Source organism: Ursus arctos, unplaced genomic scaffold (genome assembly GCF_023065955.2).
Source record: "Ursus arctos isolate Adak ecotype North America unplaced genomic scaffold, UrsArc2.0 scaffold_11, whole genome shotgun sequence".
Classification (NCBI taxonomy): domain Eukaryota; kingdom Metazoa; phylum Chordata; class Mammalia; order Carnivora; family Ursidae; genus Ursus; species Ursus arctos.
Window position 1 is genome coordinate 55897683 of NW_026622775.1, and position 17353 is coordinate 55915035.

Here is a 17353-nt window from a genome sequence, read left to right on the forward strand (position 1 = left end):
GTGTTGCTGATCAGTAAAGTAAAATGGGGACTGAAAATTACCCATTGGAAGATAATGGATAACTTTGACCAAAGCAGGTTTAGTGAGATCAGGCAAAAGTCTGATTGGAGTGGGTTTGACAGAGATTGATGAAAGGAAGTGAAGGCAGCTGTTGTTTTTTGTTTTGTTTTGTTTTGAAGATTTTATTTGAGAGAGAGCATGAGCAGGGCTGGGGAGGGAGCAAAGGGAGAGAGAGAAGCAGACTTCCTGCTGAGCAGGGAGCCCTGTTCCAGAACCCTGGGATCATGACCTAAGCTGAAGGCAGATGCTTAACCAACTGAGCCACCCAGGTGCCCGCAAAAGGCAGCTATTTCAACTCTTGCTGAGTTTTCCAGAAACTAGATGTGTGAAAGAGAGTGTTTTGTTTTAGGATGCAGGCTATTACAGCTTTTGGTGTTGATAGGAATATTTGAGAGGGAAAATTGATTTAAAGAGAGGAAAGAGAGGTCTTTGAATAGGCAAGAGGGGATGGCATCTTGGGCACACAGTGGGACATTAAGCAACATTCATAGCAATGTGGAAGAGGCAGAGTATATTGGGTAGGTTGGTAGTGTGGGGTGAGATTTTTGTTACTTTGCTTGTTTTTTCTTAGTGAAATAAACTGAGGGCTGGGAGGTATTGTTGCGTATTTGAGGAAAGATGTGAAAGTAGTAGGATTAATGGGTAGTAGTATGACCACCTTGAGGTTGAAATGAAACCAGTTTTCATGGTTGTATTTTCTTCTCCAGCCACCTGATACTGAGCAGAAGTAGGAGTAGGCAGCTTTTTATCAAATTTAAGGTTCTAACGTAAGTAAAACTAATGGAGAGAGGGGCAGTGGAGGAGATGTGGGAGTGATTATAATGATGGAGAGTGGAATGTAACGGCTGAGTGAAGAGGGAATAAAGAATAGTGAAAAAGGCTGTTAGATCGGTGAGTTGGTGTAGGCTATGGTGGGGTTGAGAACTGGAGCTAGAGACTAGAGGAAGAGAGAGGAAAAGATGGGTGGTGATATTTTGGACAGGATGCTTGAAACAGATTAGGGAGGATTTGCATTATTGGTGCTTGACAAGGTCTAGGGTGTGACTTTGGCATTGATGGCTAAAGAGGGGGACCATCTAGATCAGGGGTCAGCAAATTTTCTTCTGTGAAGTGCCAGACAAATATTTTAGGTTTTGGGGGCCATAACGATCTGCAACGATTCTGCCATTGTAGGCACACATAACATGCAAATGAATGGTAGCTGTTTCTCCATAAAATTTTATCTACAAAAACAAGGAGTGGGCCAGATTTGGCCTCAGCCCTCGTTTGTTGACCCCTGGTCTAGATACTGAATAAACTGTGAGGTTTAGGGTATCAGAAGGATCATCGGCATAGATGGTATCTGTCATTGTGGCAACGTAGTTTATAGCACTTGGATTGAGTTTTATAGCTTTCATTTTTTCCCTTGGGTGTATCTTTCTACGTAAGTGTTTGAGAGGTCATGTAGAAACTCTGTTATTGAGCTCCAGGAATGAGTTAGCTAAATTTGAGTAGTGATGTTCTGTTAAATTCTTACCGGGATAAGGTACTTCATTGTGAATCTAGGCACTTAGAACATGTTCTGAGAACAGAAGTAGATAGGTGGTGTTTGGAAGCGACTATAGCCATTGGATAGATAGATAAAAATATTGTAGGTAGATAAAAATATTCAGCAAACTAGGTTTCAGCAGACTGTGCTTCAGGGAAGGAAAAAGAGAAGCTTGGTATCGTAAGGAGCTTGCTCTTTAATGAAAAACGTTCAGTAGGTGGAAGGTCAGTATCTCCTGAAACCTGTTTCCAGCCCTCTGACACAACTTGGAGTTTGAGACAGGAAATCCACAGCTGCAGTATCCAGATTATAATGGCCATATTCTTGGCGTCGGTATCCAAGTCAGTCTTGGCTGTTACACGACGCCTAGCTTTCTCAGAGTACACATTCATGTTAGGTTTGTGTAAGGAATGGATGAAAAGCTGATCTTTTTTTGGTCCCCCTTCATTTTAATTTGTTCCTTGGTTAAGAAATCCTGTTAGAATCCATATTACTGATCACAAGAAGGCATATTTTAAAAAAGCTACAAACTATATTTGAAACTGTTGGATCAAGGAATGGCAGAATTTATTAAATGGCTAATATTTCTAGCTAAACAGATTGGTTTCATGTAAGATAGATGAATTTATTTGAATAATCAATATTTAAAAAGATATATGTTAACTATTTATGAATATTGCCGCCAATATTAAGTACCTTAGAAACTAAGGAAATCTGAGGAAAAAAGCTTAGAAGCTTCTAAAATGTTCCATTATTTAAGATCCAGTGTGATTTGGTCACCTTTTCTAATCAAAGTATGTGTGAGCTCATGTTCCTGTAATCTTACAGCTTAGTTCAGATAGGGCCAGGACCTGCAGATGCTTACACACTGAAATGTGGCAGTTCCCTAAAACCTCTGAGACCTCCCCATCGGAACTATGAAAGTTCTGGTACCGGAATGAAAGGGAAGGTAAAAGGATGTTTTCAGTTTAGTTTGGCTAAGCTACTATATAAAATGTCTCTCTTGAAGAAAGCCTCTTAATGGCATACAGAGGCAGCCTGGGCCGCGGGAAGGAGAACAGATGCTAGGTATAGGCTGTAGTAGCAGAGGGGATTTTCGACCTCAGAAGACATTATATTGTCTGAGAAATCAAGAATTCTTATCTTAAGGGCATCTCAAAATAGTTCCCCAAATCTTGCTAGTGTGATGTTATCTGGCACTTGGTAAGCAGCATGGACTAGGGTTGTTTTGTTCAACAAACACATATGCAAAGGTGTGTGTTACTGAAGGGATATATACTGATAAAATACATGTTCTTAAAAAGTCTGCGGCTTAACTGGGGAGATGGGACAAGCTGCGCGTATTAAAAATCCTGACTGGAAGTGTTTGCTAATAGTGTACTCATACCTTGTATCAAAAAGAGTATCTCAAACTATTTTAGGGGAGACAGCTGACAGGATAAGCGACTCTGGAGACTGACAATACAACTAAAGTTCTCTGGGTAAGTCAAGTCAATCTTCTGCAAAATGTGGGGGTTACAAGACGACCTAAGGGCCTTTTTACCTTGAACTTTATACAGAGGGGGAAAAGCTTATAGCTCTTCAGCCCAATCTGCAGAGTTGGCGATTTTACATTTCGTGGTTTGCGCTCTATTTTTAAGGTGAAGGACATTTGTCAGGCTTACGGAGGATGTGAATCTGGTAAAAGAGCTGTAATCACGGATTTGCACTAGAAATCCAATGATCTAATTTGCAGTAGTAAACTTTAAAATCTAAATTAATGGTTTGATTAGCATACTATACTGTGTATGAATATTCTGTGCTATATTGATTAGTAAATACAGCGAGTCAAATAACTGTTTTCGAGAATATACCTAATAAGTACCCGGACTACATATGTATCACCTGGAGATATTGTGAAAATGCAGCTTTGGTACCTCTCGGGTCAGGCACCTCTCAAGTTTACTTCCCCTCTGCCCTCCCCACTGCCCATAAATTCAGTCCTTAAAGCTACAGCTATTATTAACTCAAGTCTGAGAAATGAATTTTTAGTTGTCCATATGGTCAGTATAGAAACAGGACTCCGTGATGAGAGGACAGTCTATCCACGGGCAGTAGACCAACCGTGACTTCCTGTGACGTGTCAGAGGAGGACTTGGGCTGTCTTTCAGATGTGATTAGGGCATCACCATGTAGATGACTGACTGCCGTTTATCTGCACATGAAAGAAAAGGGCTAGAAGAGCTTTATAAAAGTTTTTAGTAAATATTTCCATCTATTTATTTGCTGTATTCCTTAAAAACAAAAAAAGATCACAAGTTTAATACTACTGCTTTAAAATATTATACACCGAAAGAAAGCGAACTCTCATTCATGCTGCAAGTTGGTCTATGTTCTCTTTACTTCTGTTTGCCAAATGATCTTCAATAATTTCTGCAAAGAGATTCCTCTTCAACAGATTATATGCAAGAGGTAAAAGCTGGCCAGCAACTTTGTGAAAATACTGAAAAATAAAAGAATATAACATTAAGCAGAGAATGTAGCAGATGCCCTAGTAAGTAGCAAAAATACACTGAAAAAGCTCTTGTTTAACAAAGCATACTCTCCAAATCAGTTCAGCTACGTTCTCAGTTGGTTAGAAACAGTGAATTCACACTTAGCATTCTGTTCAAGAGGCAGTCTTGTAGTTCTAAAAGACTAATGGTACATCTTGAAGAAAATTCAGAAGAAAACTAAGTTACAATTTTAAGCTTCCTTACTCCCTTAGATAAGGATCATCATCCTTTTTACCTGCTCCAAACTGTATGGTCAAAGGCTTTTTCCTCCTCTAGTGTATCGCCACCAGTTAAGATTTGAATCATTACCTTCCTTAGTTGATACTATATGAAGTGGTAGGCTGAATTGGAGTTTTCAAATCACATTTATTCCCCTTTCTCTCTCCCTGATCCCACCATGTAACCCTGCTCTATCCCTTAAGTCACTGCCTTGGGTTTATCAAGTGACTTAGACAACTGCTATTACACACACACACACACACTCGAAGAGAATCTGGCAATGCTTCTGTTGATGGCATTTAGCACTTACGAGATGCTCAGCACTGTGCTAAACCTTTTCATGTGTTGTTTAGTACTCATACCAATCATTTTCAATTAAGTTGATTCACATTTTTTGGGCAGGCCCAGCATTATTCTGATTGGTCAATGACTGTTATTCTGGCTGTTAAACATTTTATTTTTACTAATAACCATACATAAGGTAGGCAGAGAAACACAGTGATATGGTTTGGAGCGGAGTTCTCAAAATAGACTCCCCTGACCAGTGGCATCAGCCTAACCTGGTAATGGGTCAGAAATCCAAATTCCTAAGACTCACCCAAGAACTCGAAACTCGGAGGGTGGGGGGTGTGGGGTAAGTACACGGATCTGTGTTTGAACAGCCCTCCACATGGTTGTGATACATGCTGAAGTTAGAGAGCCGCCGGTTTAGTCTTGCTGTTCACGCTAGTCTACAGAGCAGCAGTGTTACCAGTATCCACGAGCACGTCAAATGCAGTCTCAGGCCTCAGCCCAGATGCACTCAAACAGTCTGCATTTAACTTTCTTCTTGGAGATTTGTATGCACTTTACAGTTTGGGAATTACTGATTTAGACCCTAACTCTGGAACCGGACTGCCTACGAATCTGAGCCAGATGGTTTACCTCTTTATGCCTGGTAGGTGAATAGGTTAAATGAGAAAGGTGTGTGTGTGTGCGCGCGCGCACGGACATTTTATAGCTAAGGGACAGAGGTACAATGGTGTCCCTTAGCTACAAAATGCCATCTTATGCAGCTACTAAGTGGGGAAGATATGACTTAAAACCAAACAGTTTAGCTCCAGAAACATGTTATAGACTGTATACCTTGAGGCAACTACAGCGAATAAGCACTGATTTAACTGTTAGGTAGGTCTTTCCTATTTAATAAGCAAAGGTCATGATTAAAAACAACCCCAAAATTCCTGTGTTTTAAATAATTTCAACAAAAGCCTATTTGAAGATACAGTAGCCCCCACCTTATTCACAAGGGATAGGTTTCAAGACCCCCAGTGGATGCCTAAAACCATGGACAGTACCCTCTATATGCTATGTTTTCCTATACATACATAGGTATGATAAAGTTCAATTTATAAATTAGGCACAATAAGATTAACAAGAATAATAAGATAGCTTCATTACAGTATTTTGTTGTAAGTGTTCTACATGAATGTGGTGGCTTTCAACATACTGTACTAACCCTTCTTAGGATGATGTGACATGGTAAAATGCCTACATAGTAAGATGAAGTGAGGTGAGACGTAGGCACTGTGATACGGTGTTAGGCTACTACTGCCCTTCTGACGGTATCTCAGAAGGACGACCATCTGCTTCCGGTCCACGGCTGACCACAGGTAACCGAAACCACAGGAAGCAAAACCATGGATAAAGCAGGGTAGGGGGTTGGGACTACTGTAGCATTTATGTTTCATCTAGGAAGTCAAACATAAGAACAAATACTCCCACCACAACAGAAAACCAAATGGACCACTACGAAAGGTGTGTGTACGTATCCATACACATATCTAACTAAAGGGCTATAATATGTCCAATGAGTAAATTCATTTTAATGTGAACCTGAAGAAAATAATCTTGGTTATCCGCCTTTGGCAGAATACAAGATGAATTTCAAATAAATATTTCCAGGCATCTGCTTATCAAAAAGTTCACTTTGGAAAAAAAAATTCACTTTGACACACAAGCTGAATGTACATCCTAACCATGCTAGTGGGGACATAAATGTGCAAGCTCTAGTATGCCTGTGTGCGGAGTGCAGTGGGGAGGAGACAGGTTTGGTGATGGCTGGCAGGCAGAGGGTTTTTGTTTGTTTGCTTTTACTCACGTGTGAGCCGTAACAAAAGAGATCCATTCCCAGCTCAAGCCCCATACCATAATCACATTCATCATTAGCAAACTGCACGAAAGTCATCATTTCCTGAATGGGAGCAAAAGCTTGTAGTCTGTCCTCGTCACTTGGTGCCTCAACAATTGTTCTGCAAATTCTCTTGAGGTTGGCTGTAAGAAACCAAGGATATAAAAAGATGATCTACACCCATCATCTAAGGTAAAAAGATATTAAGCTGGGTTTTGCCTCATCAATTTTTATACTAGTACAACAAATGCCACCTTGATCATTCAGAATGGCAATTTTATAATTTAAGAAAAATGGCTTAACAAAAAAGCTATATCAGCAAAGTGTGACTATTTTACCATGGATCTAGTTGCAATCATGATTATACATGAGCTTGTAAAGATTTTTAGCAGGCCAGTTCACGGATCAACAAACTGTGGCCATATGTGACCACCCTTTGTTTTTAACTACCCTCACACTAAGAATGTTTTTCCATTTTAACTGGTTGGAAAAAAACCCAAAAAATATGGCAACAGAGACCATATGTAGCCCACCTCTGGGCTAGTCCATATTAGGAGCTGGATTAAAAAAAAAAAAAAAAAAAAACACCAAACAGACCATAACGTTTATTCTTTATTGCCCTGTCCTACCAAAAACATATATAGAGAGAAAAAGACAATATAAGAAATAAAAAATCCTTGCCTAATTAAATCTTTACCAAAATGTGGCCATAGCAAAAGTGTAATTTGAGGTAAGAACATAGAGAAAATTTCTAACCTAAATTTAAAAAGCTAGTGGTTTAACATTTTTGTTTTGGCTTTCAACATTTTTTTCCCCCACTACTTTCTGGATGCCGGTGTGCATCAGATCTCAGGATGCATATGAAGGTACTTAACAGTATCTAATCAGACTTCCTTTTTGACAAATCATACCTCCTTTTTGACAAACTACTTGCCTGAGGATAATCCAGTAATAAAAATAATGGATATTATTCAAACAAACCAACAAAAATACATTTCTAAACCAAGTGGCTGCTATATTGGGGGGAGAGGAAGATCCGTTAACATATCAACAATTACACCTAAGAATGATACATGATTTTAAGTTTTATATATAAGGCACAATATTCTATTGATAATAACTATAGTTATACAGGATTATCAAGAGTGGTAAAGAAATACTAGGGTTTTTAACCTCCAAATATATTTGATTCAGTTGGGACGACTGCACAGAATGCATACTCTATGTGAGGTCACAGAATGTCTTTTGTTCCTTTTCCCTCCTTTGGTGGATAAGTACCACACTGAACAAAGTACACTCATCTCCTATGTTCCTGACTATAAACAGCTGTGACACATTTATTGGTCTGAAACTTTTTTCAGGAGTTTTATACAAACTTCATAAGCTTCCTTTACTTCAGAAGAAAATCAGTGCCAATCATTTCAAGGAAACTGATCGGCCTCCATCAAAAACCTTCTTAAGGTAATGGAAAATAAGGGGTTCCTTCCTGCACCCAGAGAAGATATAACTTATCAGTTGAGACCCTTAGAATCTCTCTCACCACAGTGCTCCAGGCAGCCCCTACAACTCAATTAGAGTTGGCATGGAAGTGAAGACCTAGTTGTCTCCTGTTAGAAAGTAATTTAAAGTCTATCACTTTCTGATGTCTTCTACTTTCACTCCAGGCAAGTCATATGTGGACTACAAAAGAATAAGCAATTTATAACAATTTTTAAGCTATCAAAATACTAAACAGAGATGAAAATATTCAGCTCACCACCAGTGTGAGGAAAAATATGTTCTCCCACCAATAAAAACTTACACAAAAATTCACTTAACAGAAGCCTACCTAGACTTAATACCTAAGTGAAGCCTTAAACGAACCACTCAAAAATGCTGCCTTAAATGTTACTATTCAAAACAATGACTTAGGAGCTTCAATACTTGGTTCTTATATTATCCCTCTTGAACCACCAACTGGAATACTTAAGCTAAGCCACAGTGGTTGTGCCAAAGTTAAAGCTGAGCAACTAGCTGAGCAATTATTCTTTATTTAGCGGTAATAAGCACCCTACAGTCAGAAAGACCTAAGTTTGAGGTCCACATTCCACCCAAAAATGGGAATAAGACCGACTTTAAAGAGTGAGGGGAGGATTACTGCATATATATCACTTGATATAATCTATTATGACATTTATGAATTGCTCAATAAATGGTGTCTTATTTGCCAGTTAGAATGTTATGCTTAAGCAGCTTCAAAGGGGAAACTGGTTACGGACAAACTACACTGGGATTTGCTGAACACTGTTGCACATTAACAAACTGCCGGTCAACTGTACTTCCTGGCAAACAGCACTAGGTAAAAGCAAGATGATATTAGGTCCCTAACTTTATGCCTTGTTGCACTTCCCAATCAAAAGTAATTAAACCACAGGAGAAGCTAGTATCTAGAAGGTCAGCAAAAAGTAGAGATAAATAAAAATGATTTTGGACATAAAAATACAGAACCACAACCAGGGGAGGGTAATACGGTTTACTCCAGGGTACTACAATTTAACACCTACCACCCCCGAAGTTTTAGTGGCTCCTAGATCTACAACGAATGTTCTCAGACTTCCCCAAACAAGCCAGTCACTCTGCTTTATAAAGCTTTGAGTGCACTAGGCCCACAGGTAGGCAGAAGATGGGAGTATAAGCAGAAGACTGAACAGTACGTAGCTGGAGCCTACACTCCTTCCCCATTAGACTGATCACCTCGGACTTCAGAGAGGAGACACAGGACAGAGTAGCCTGTCCAACAAAGAAAATGCAGGCTACCTGTGTAATTAAGTTTTTTCTGGTAGCTGTATTAAAGAAATATGCAAAACTAATTTTAAGATATTTAGCTTAACCCGTTATATCCAAACAGTAGCATTTCAACATATAATCAGTATTAAAAAAATTAAGTTTCAGTTTTTAAAGTTAAATGAATTAAAATCAAAATTACAAATTCAGCTCAATTGCACTAGCCACATACAAAGCACTCTGTAGCCGTGCGTGGCCATATTTATTTTCCCCATGGAATTCCTCTAAAGTGGTAGGGGTACAGCAAAAACAGTTGTGATTTAAGACACCAATCTGGGCTGGAGACTCTGCACAACAATGTTTGAGAACAGTCTTTTTAGAAAACTGGTTAAACATGCAGACTTCTAGGTTCCAACCTCAGAGACTAACAACCAGGCCTGGTTAGTTCTGTTCTGAAAAACGGATGACCAATATTACATGTGTTTAGGCAGGAATACTTGGTTCTTGAGGCAGTGCTGATTTTGATTTCCTTCTAAATTTTATCCTTCTTGTAATATATAAGGGAATGTCAATAGGGATGTTCACAGTAAGAAGGAAATGGAGGAGAGGGGAAAGAGTTGAGAAGTGATTTTTCCCCTCTTTTTTCCAAATAGCAACAATGAGATTTTGTATCTAAAGAGTCCATTTGCGGAGCTTTCGTACTTGTAAATGAGGTAGTTCAGGGTCTTGGGCTTCTGAAAGCTAAACGGTCTTACATACAGATGAAAAAATTTTCACAAAGAATTCTACAACCACACACTACTTCAGTAATTGTTTTGTAAGTTGACTATAACGTCAAATGTTCCGAAGTAGTTCAAGGAAAAGTAACCCAGGCAATAGGTTAAAATTCTTCAAACTCTTAAAATTAACTACCACATTTTGAGCCCTATTAGGCAAGCACTGTGCTAAGAACCTTACATACTCTTTATATGGCAAACATCCCCATATATGAATGGTAGTCACCATTATTAACCATTTCAGAGATGGAAAAAACAAGGTTTAGTGAGGTTAAGTAATTTGCTTAAGGTTACACAGCTATAAACCTAGTTTTAATTCAGGTCTGACTGACCCTAGACCTTGAGCCTGCTCTTCACCCCTAAAGTCTAGCGACTGTCCCACAAAAGGCATACTTACCTACTTCTCAATACAAGGAAAACCTTCCTCACACATTTACATAAGAAATACATTACCATCGGTTTCAGGGAGCTCTCTGTACCCAACATCATTTTTATCTACTGGGACAACCAAGCCTGCACCATGAAAGGTCTTCGTCACGACCTAAATAAAAACAAATAAGACTACTGGTAAACAGACAAAATAGACATGGTACATAGATAAAAACGACGACGACAAACTTTCCAAAATAAATGTACACAAACCCTCAACACTTCTGTCAAAATGTAACATTTAATGACATTTCATTCAATTTGGAGTCTACCGCCAAAGTTTAATATTATTTCTTCAAAATTAGTAAAAGTTAAGCATGTGAAGAAATGATAGAACAGTGAAACTGGTTTTTACTAATTGCACTCAGGCAGAAGTCTGCACCCTGATTTGGGAGGGAAGAATGCCAACGCATCCTATTATAAGAGGCAAGCCAGAATATAAGTTTCCTCTTAGATCACTGTATTTGCTAGGCAGGAAGCATAAGGAACTGAGCCTAAAGGGTCAAGGAATACTTTCTGTTAGCAGGAAAATGTGTTGGGGCAGAATTCTTCTCGTCCATCTTGCCAAGTTTAGGGCCCCCATTTTTACCTGAAAAATTCAGGCTTGTTTTTGCAAACTTCCCCCGAAGTAGGGCAATTTCCAGTTTTGTGGTGCCCTTTATAGAAGCAAAATAACAATAACCAGTGATCTTAAGTGGTAATCTTCAAAGACAAGAACAGGCCCAACCACAACTACCACCATAACCCTTCCAGTCTACATTCTTCTTTTTATTCACAACAGTGGCATTATTCTTAGGTCTTTCCTTAACAAAACAACTACTTCAAATATTACACTTATTTGTGCAGCCCAGTGAAAACTGCCAAGACAGCAGAAGGACACAAGCTCAAAATTAGCTATTCATTTTAAAATCTTCTCCCCTAAGTCTCTAGATCTTAAAATCTATTTCACTCAGATGACCCCAATCTTTTGCTTCTTTCATTCTTTCTTAAGTAACAGAAGGGACAGATTATTCAAAATAAGTTCTCAGACAACAGCTCACCATTTGGAAAAAACAAAGTCATAGTTACATCTTACTCTTTGTACCAAAATAATTTGCAGTTGGATGTCAGGATTAAGTGTAAAAATAAAGCCAATGAAATTACTAGAAGGCAAATATTTTTAATAATTTTAGATTGGAGAAGGAAAAGACAGACTTGACTACATAAAATTTAAAAAAATCAAAAATCAAGAACAAAAGATACTGATAAAAATATCTGCAATATATATAACAATAAAAGTGAGATTAATGTCTTTAAACTATAAAAGAATCTTACAAGGAAAAAACATCCAGCTTAAAACACAAGTGAGAAAAGGTGAATTCTAACCCTGACAAAAATGGCCAAACTTCAGGCAGTTCACCAAAGAAATACAAATGGCCAGTAGGTCAGTGAAAAATATTTCATGTCCTTTATAATCAAAGAAATGCTAATGGAAACAATGACATATCATTTTATATTTATGCACGTGGAAAAGACCAAAAGGGACTGCTAATATCTAGTAACGGCAAGGGTATGGGGAGAACAGGCACTCCGACGTTGCTGACGGAAAAGTAAACCAGCGTCACTCACACGGGGAAGTTTTGCAAACAAAGAAAATAAACTCCACAAAATGAAAAACCAGCAAAGAAAAACTACACGTACAGCCACTCTAAATCACTCTGGAGCTGGCAATACTACAATTTCTTCTAAGGAAATAATCAAGTAAGTGTGCAAAGAAAGTCACAGAAGGCTATATATGGCAGGATTTGTCTTTATTTGTGAAAACTGTTAAGCAACCTAAGCTGCAGCACAGTGCTCCGCAGCCATTCTAAAACTTATGAGGTGGGTCTTCAATTTAGCAATACGAAATGATAATTATAATCACAAGCATAAAAAAGCAGGTCATAAAACAGCATTGATAATGACAGAAAAAGAAAACAGCCATATAGTTACTGGCTTCTCTTCCACTCAGGCTGACACACAGCAAAACCCCGGGATGTATATATTTTCATATTTTTTCACAGATGATTAACTGCACTAATTTTCCATAAAGAGGTAGCAATTATTAGCAAAGCACCAGAATCCTAATTTTATTATCAAGAATAGGATTACAAATTTAGGAAAACCCTGTGCAAGGGTGGGGGACATTCTGGGGCATCAGAGTCAGAGGATAGAATGATGGAAGGATGTATCCTCATTTTATAGCAACATTAAATCCGTATTCATTTTTAAAAGTGAAATCTAGGTATAAAAAAGGTAAAGTGGCACATGGCCAATCAGTAAGACGGAGTGGAAAGAAAGCTAAATGTCAAACATATGAATTTAGGTCTCAGGTCACTTATGATTTTAAATAAGGGAACAAAGCGTCTCTCTGTAAACCCTGACTTACTGGTCTATGACACAGGATGAGAATTCCTCCTGTTTGCAGATTTGCTGTAGAGGTTGAATGGGGTAACTCGCAAGGGTTCTGCGTTCCGAAGCATCGTAAGGTATCATCGGTAGAGAAGCAATTGCTTCTCGCGTGCTGTATAGTGCCCTATTATACTACGATGGCTATGTTACTCTCCCACATAAGGACAAAGCCACTAACTCACGTATACGAATGGAACTGAATTTTTCGGAACTAGAAAAATAGGAATTAAATGAATATCTGACATTAAAAGAACAAACTTCCTTTTTAATAGAAAAGGAACAAAAAGCAAAATCACCACCTTGTTGTCTTTGGAGGATAAAATCATGGTTGTCTTTTAAGTTCCTTTTTTTTCCCTTCATATTTATGTTTTTACCAGTTAATTTTGTGGACAGAAAAAATATATACTAAAAAGAAACCTCATGGGGAAGGAAGCCAGGACAAACATACCTATGAAATTTAAACTCCAATGTCATCTTATGGTTATGGGGAAGAATTATGGAAATCTCATCGGAAATAAATTATAACTGATGGTAGAAAATAAGGTTCTGATGAAAGAATTTGCTATCAGCTATTTTGTCTACAGAGGTACCATATTTCGTCAAGATAGATGAGGAATACAAAAGTCTGAGGCAAGAAATGCTCATTAGGTGGGAGAGGCTCCCTATGGAAACTAGGAAGGTAAATGGCAACATAACATCTTGAAGTAACTTACAAATGTCCCCACTGAAGTGACTTTCATTCAAATGCACAGTTTTAGAAAGTATTTCTGGCCTCAAGGACTAAAGGCAGTCTTGCTGAGACTGCAATTGAGTGACTATAACTATGTATCATGCCTGCTGCTGAAGCAGGATTTTCAATAACCGAATACACCAAACTACTTAGTTACCAGCGTTAGTTTATCCAGGAGTAACTAGTACTTAACTTGGCCTAGAACTTTCAGATGAACCAGCCAGAGCAGATAATGGTGGGAAACGGGAGCGCCCTCATTCCGCAGTGATAAATATCCTTCTCCACCGGAAGTTAAATCCTATCGAATTCTCATTTACCCCAAAGCAGAATTCTTCTAGGTTGTCTGTTAACTTATTCTGAAATTTCTAAGTGAAAAACCAAAGGATCCAATACCCAGAAGTCTTTGCTGTTTACAAAACACTCCACTCACAATGCAGGTGTTAGGAGAGATGCAAAAGGAAACGCTAATGGGTTCACTAAGGGAAAAGGGGACACGACTGCTTAGACACACATCTGCTGCAGAAAACGAGCAAATCTCAATACACATTGTCTTCCAAACCCTTTAACTGAACTACTCTAAGGCATACCTTCACGAAACTACTCCCCCAAAACACCTTGCACTAAATCAACCATCCTTAGCTATTAAGCAAGAAATTTAGGTAAATACTATGCACAAAGCTGCTTTCACCCAATTCTCTGAGATGAGCATCTGGTAAAACAAGATGAAAAGAGTGGGAAATCCCGGCATGAGCTAGTAACCAGAGCAGCGCGATCTGCTCGCGTGACTCAGCCTGCCTATCAACCTGTGAGAGCCACCCAAGCCCTGCTCCAGGGCCATCCTTCTAGCGATCCAGGGGCTCGGCAGCCCTGGAGGGGGCCCCTGAGGGGTGACATCTAGCTCTCCTCAGGATGGGGCAGGAGAAGAGAAGGATAAGGTATAGGTGGGAAGGAATCAAAAGAGGAAAAAATCCTATTAAATAGCAAAACGGTCTGAGACTAACAGATTTAAACCATACTTTCTTATCTCTCTGTTTCATCTTCATGGTTCTCTGTTCCAGTGAGTACCCCAGTTCTCTGGCTGCTTCTGTGAGTTTTTCATCTATGTTTTTCAAGAGACTAGTTTTCTTTTTATCTGTTACTTCCTTAAGTTTTTTCATCAGAAATAATCTGAAAAACAAGTAAAAGCCTTCATTATTATGCAGGCCCCTGTACTAAGGACACAGGCCTTGGGAAGTTAAGGGAGTACGTTACAGACGTCAAATTCCATGCAAGAGAAAGACCGCAGAATAATTACCAACAGTTCTCTCAAAACCCCTAACAGACTTCTTCAAACAAGAGAAAAGCAATTATTAATAAAAGAGCTACCAGTCACAGAAACAGCAAACATGATTCAAGTTTGTATGGTCTCTATAATGTCTGTAATAAGGATATAAAAGGTATTTAAAAAGCTGATTCAAACCAATTTTAAGCCGTATCACTTAACATTAACAATGGCATACTGCTTTGGAGAAGTGTGGCATAACAGAGGAAAACAGTATGTAGATACCAAAAAGGATTTTTTTTCAAAAAAGAGCCAGAGGATACTTACAATACTTAAGATCAGCAGATTTTTTCAAATGTTATCTACAAATTTGTGTTAAGATAAATTTAGAAACTATAAAAGGAAATCAAAGCTACTTTATAAGCTTATACAAAAGCACAAACCAAAATAATTTGTATTTATTTATTGACTGATTTAGATGACAGAGAGCACATGAGCAAGCAGGGGGAGGGACAGAGGGAGAAAGAGAATCCCAAGCAGGCTCCATGCCCAACGCAGAGCTTGTTGTGGGGCTCTTCTGACAATGCTGAGATCATGATCCAAGCCGAAATCAAGACTTGGATGCTTAACCAACTGAGCTACCCAGGCGCCCCTGAAATAATTTTAAAGTACGTGACTAGTACAATACATTAATGCCAGTTACAGAAATAATTTCATGTTTTATCATAAGCAGGTTAAGACTCTGCCAGCAGAGCAGAAGGTCAAGTGTAAAATGGAAAGCTGGAAGCAGCACTCAGTTGGACACAGAACTCGACCCCCTTTCTCTATAGCCACCTCTAGACATCCAGGAAGAAACTTGCCTCTATTCACTACTAACATTTGACAGTTTGCTACAGGCTGGGCACTGTAAAGAGCTTAGAACATTGAGACTGGGTGCTATTCTTACCCTCATTTTACAAATAAGGAAACTGAGGCACACAGGATAATCAACTTACCCAATTCATAGAATGAGTATGAGTAGATTAACGTGCACAGAAACCAAGACCACTAAAATCATTGTCTTTGGATTACAGTACATATATTACATCTGTTACCTTCAATCTTAACCAGCTGTATATCAAAAGAATGTATTTACATTAACCAGGAAAAAAAAAAGCAAACTGATCATGTCAGGCCTAGGTGAATCAATCTTTATAGGCTTCCTCATCCTGTCTGGCATATGGGCAGACAGGCCCTCAAGTACTCTGCGCCACGTGTTTTAATACTTCCATGCACACACTATTCCCTTGCCTAGAACACTCTTCTTCCCATTCTTTGTAGTAAGTTCTTACACATTCATCAAGATCTAGGTAAAATATCCTCTTTATGAAGACTTCCACCACTATTTAAGGCACCTAGTAGCTGTCTTCTTGTACTTATCATATTATTATGACTACTTCTGTATCAGTTTATTAAGCTTTGGTCTCTTGGCTTCAAACCTACTCTCCAATACTCTGCTTTGTGATGCTTAAAGTTGAAATATGCAAACTGAAATAACCACCATGAACAATTTGTACTCTGTTACATTAAATCTGCTGGGATATACCTTGAACCTTGAATGAATCCTGCAGTAGTCATTTGGAAAATACTGGTTCAGTAAGTTATGTAGATCTGACAAATATTGAAAATTTTCATTTTATCAAATTCTCTCCATTACAGAAATTAAAGATGACACAAACAAATGGAAAGACATTCCATGCTCATGGATTAGAAGAACAAATATTGTTAAAATGTCCATACTATCCAAAGCAATCTACAGATTTAGTGCAGTCTCTATCAAAATAACAACAGCATTTTTCTGGTGCTGGGAAAATTGGACAGCTACATGCAAGAGAATGAAACTTGACCACCATCTCACACCATACACAAAAATAAACTCCAAATGGATGAAAGACCTCGATGTGAGACAGGAATCCATCAAAATTCTAGAGGAGAACATAGGCAACAACCTCTACGACATCGGCCAAAGTAACCTTTTTCATGACACATCCCCAAAGGCAAGAGAAACAAAAGATAAAATGAATTTATGGGACTTCATCAAGATTAAAAGTTTCTGCACATCCAAGGAAACAGTCAGAAAAACTAAGAGGCAGCCCACGGAATGGGAGAATATATTTGCAAATGACACTACAGATAAAGGACTGGTATCCAAGATCTACAAAGAACTTCTCAAACTCAACACACGAGAAACAAATAAACAAATCAAAAAATGGGCAGAAGATATGAACAGACACTTTTCCAATGAAGACATACAAATGGCTAACAGACACATGAAAAAATGTTCAAAATCATTAGCCATCAAGGAAATTCAAATCAAAACCACACTGAGATACCACCTTACGCCAGTTAGAATGGCAAAAATAGACAAGGCAAGAAACAACAATTGTTGGAGAGGATGTGGAGAAAGGGGATCT

The 17353-nt window shown here is 38.5% G+C and overlaps 1 protein-coding gene across 1 annotated transcript in view; it reads right to left on the reverse strand.

The window, feature by feature from the left end:
- Window positions 1-3818: 3818 nt before the first annotated feature.
- The window catches only part of LOC113245524 (histone PARylation factor 1), a 28774-nt gene continuing 15239 nt past the window's right edge, over window positions 3819-17353 (reverse strand). The window contains exons 5-8 of the mRNA XM_026485647.4: window positions 14656-14806; window positions 10504-10591; window positions 6482-6654; window positions 3819-4070 (exon numbers count right to left, since the gene is read on the reverse strand). Of these exons, the coding sequence (XP_026341432.1) occupies window positions 3939-4070; window positions 6482-6654; window positions 10504-10591; window positions 14656-14806 (544 nt within the window). The 3' untranslated portion in view covers window positions 3819-3938. The remainder of the gene's footprint in view (window positions 4071-6481; window positions 6655-10503; window positions 10592-14655; window positions 14807-17353) is intronic.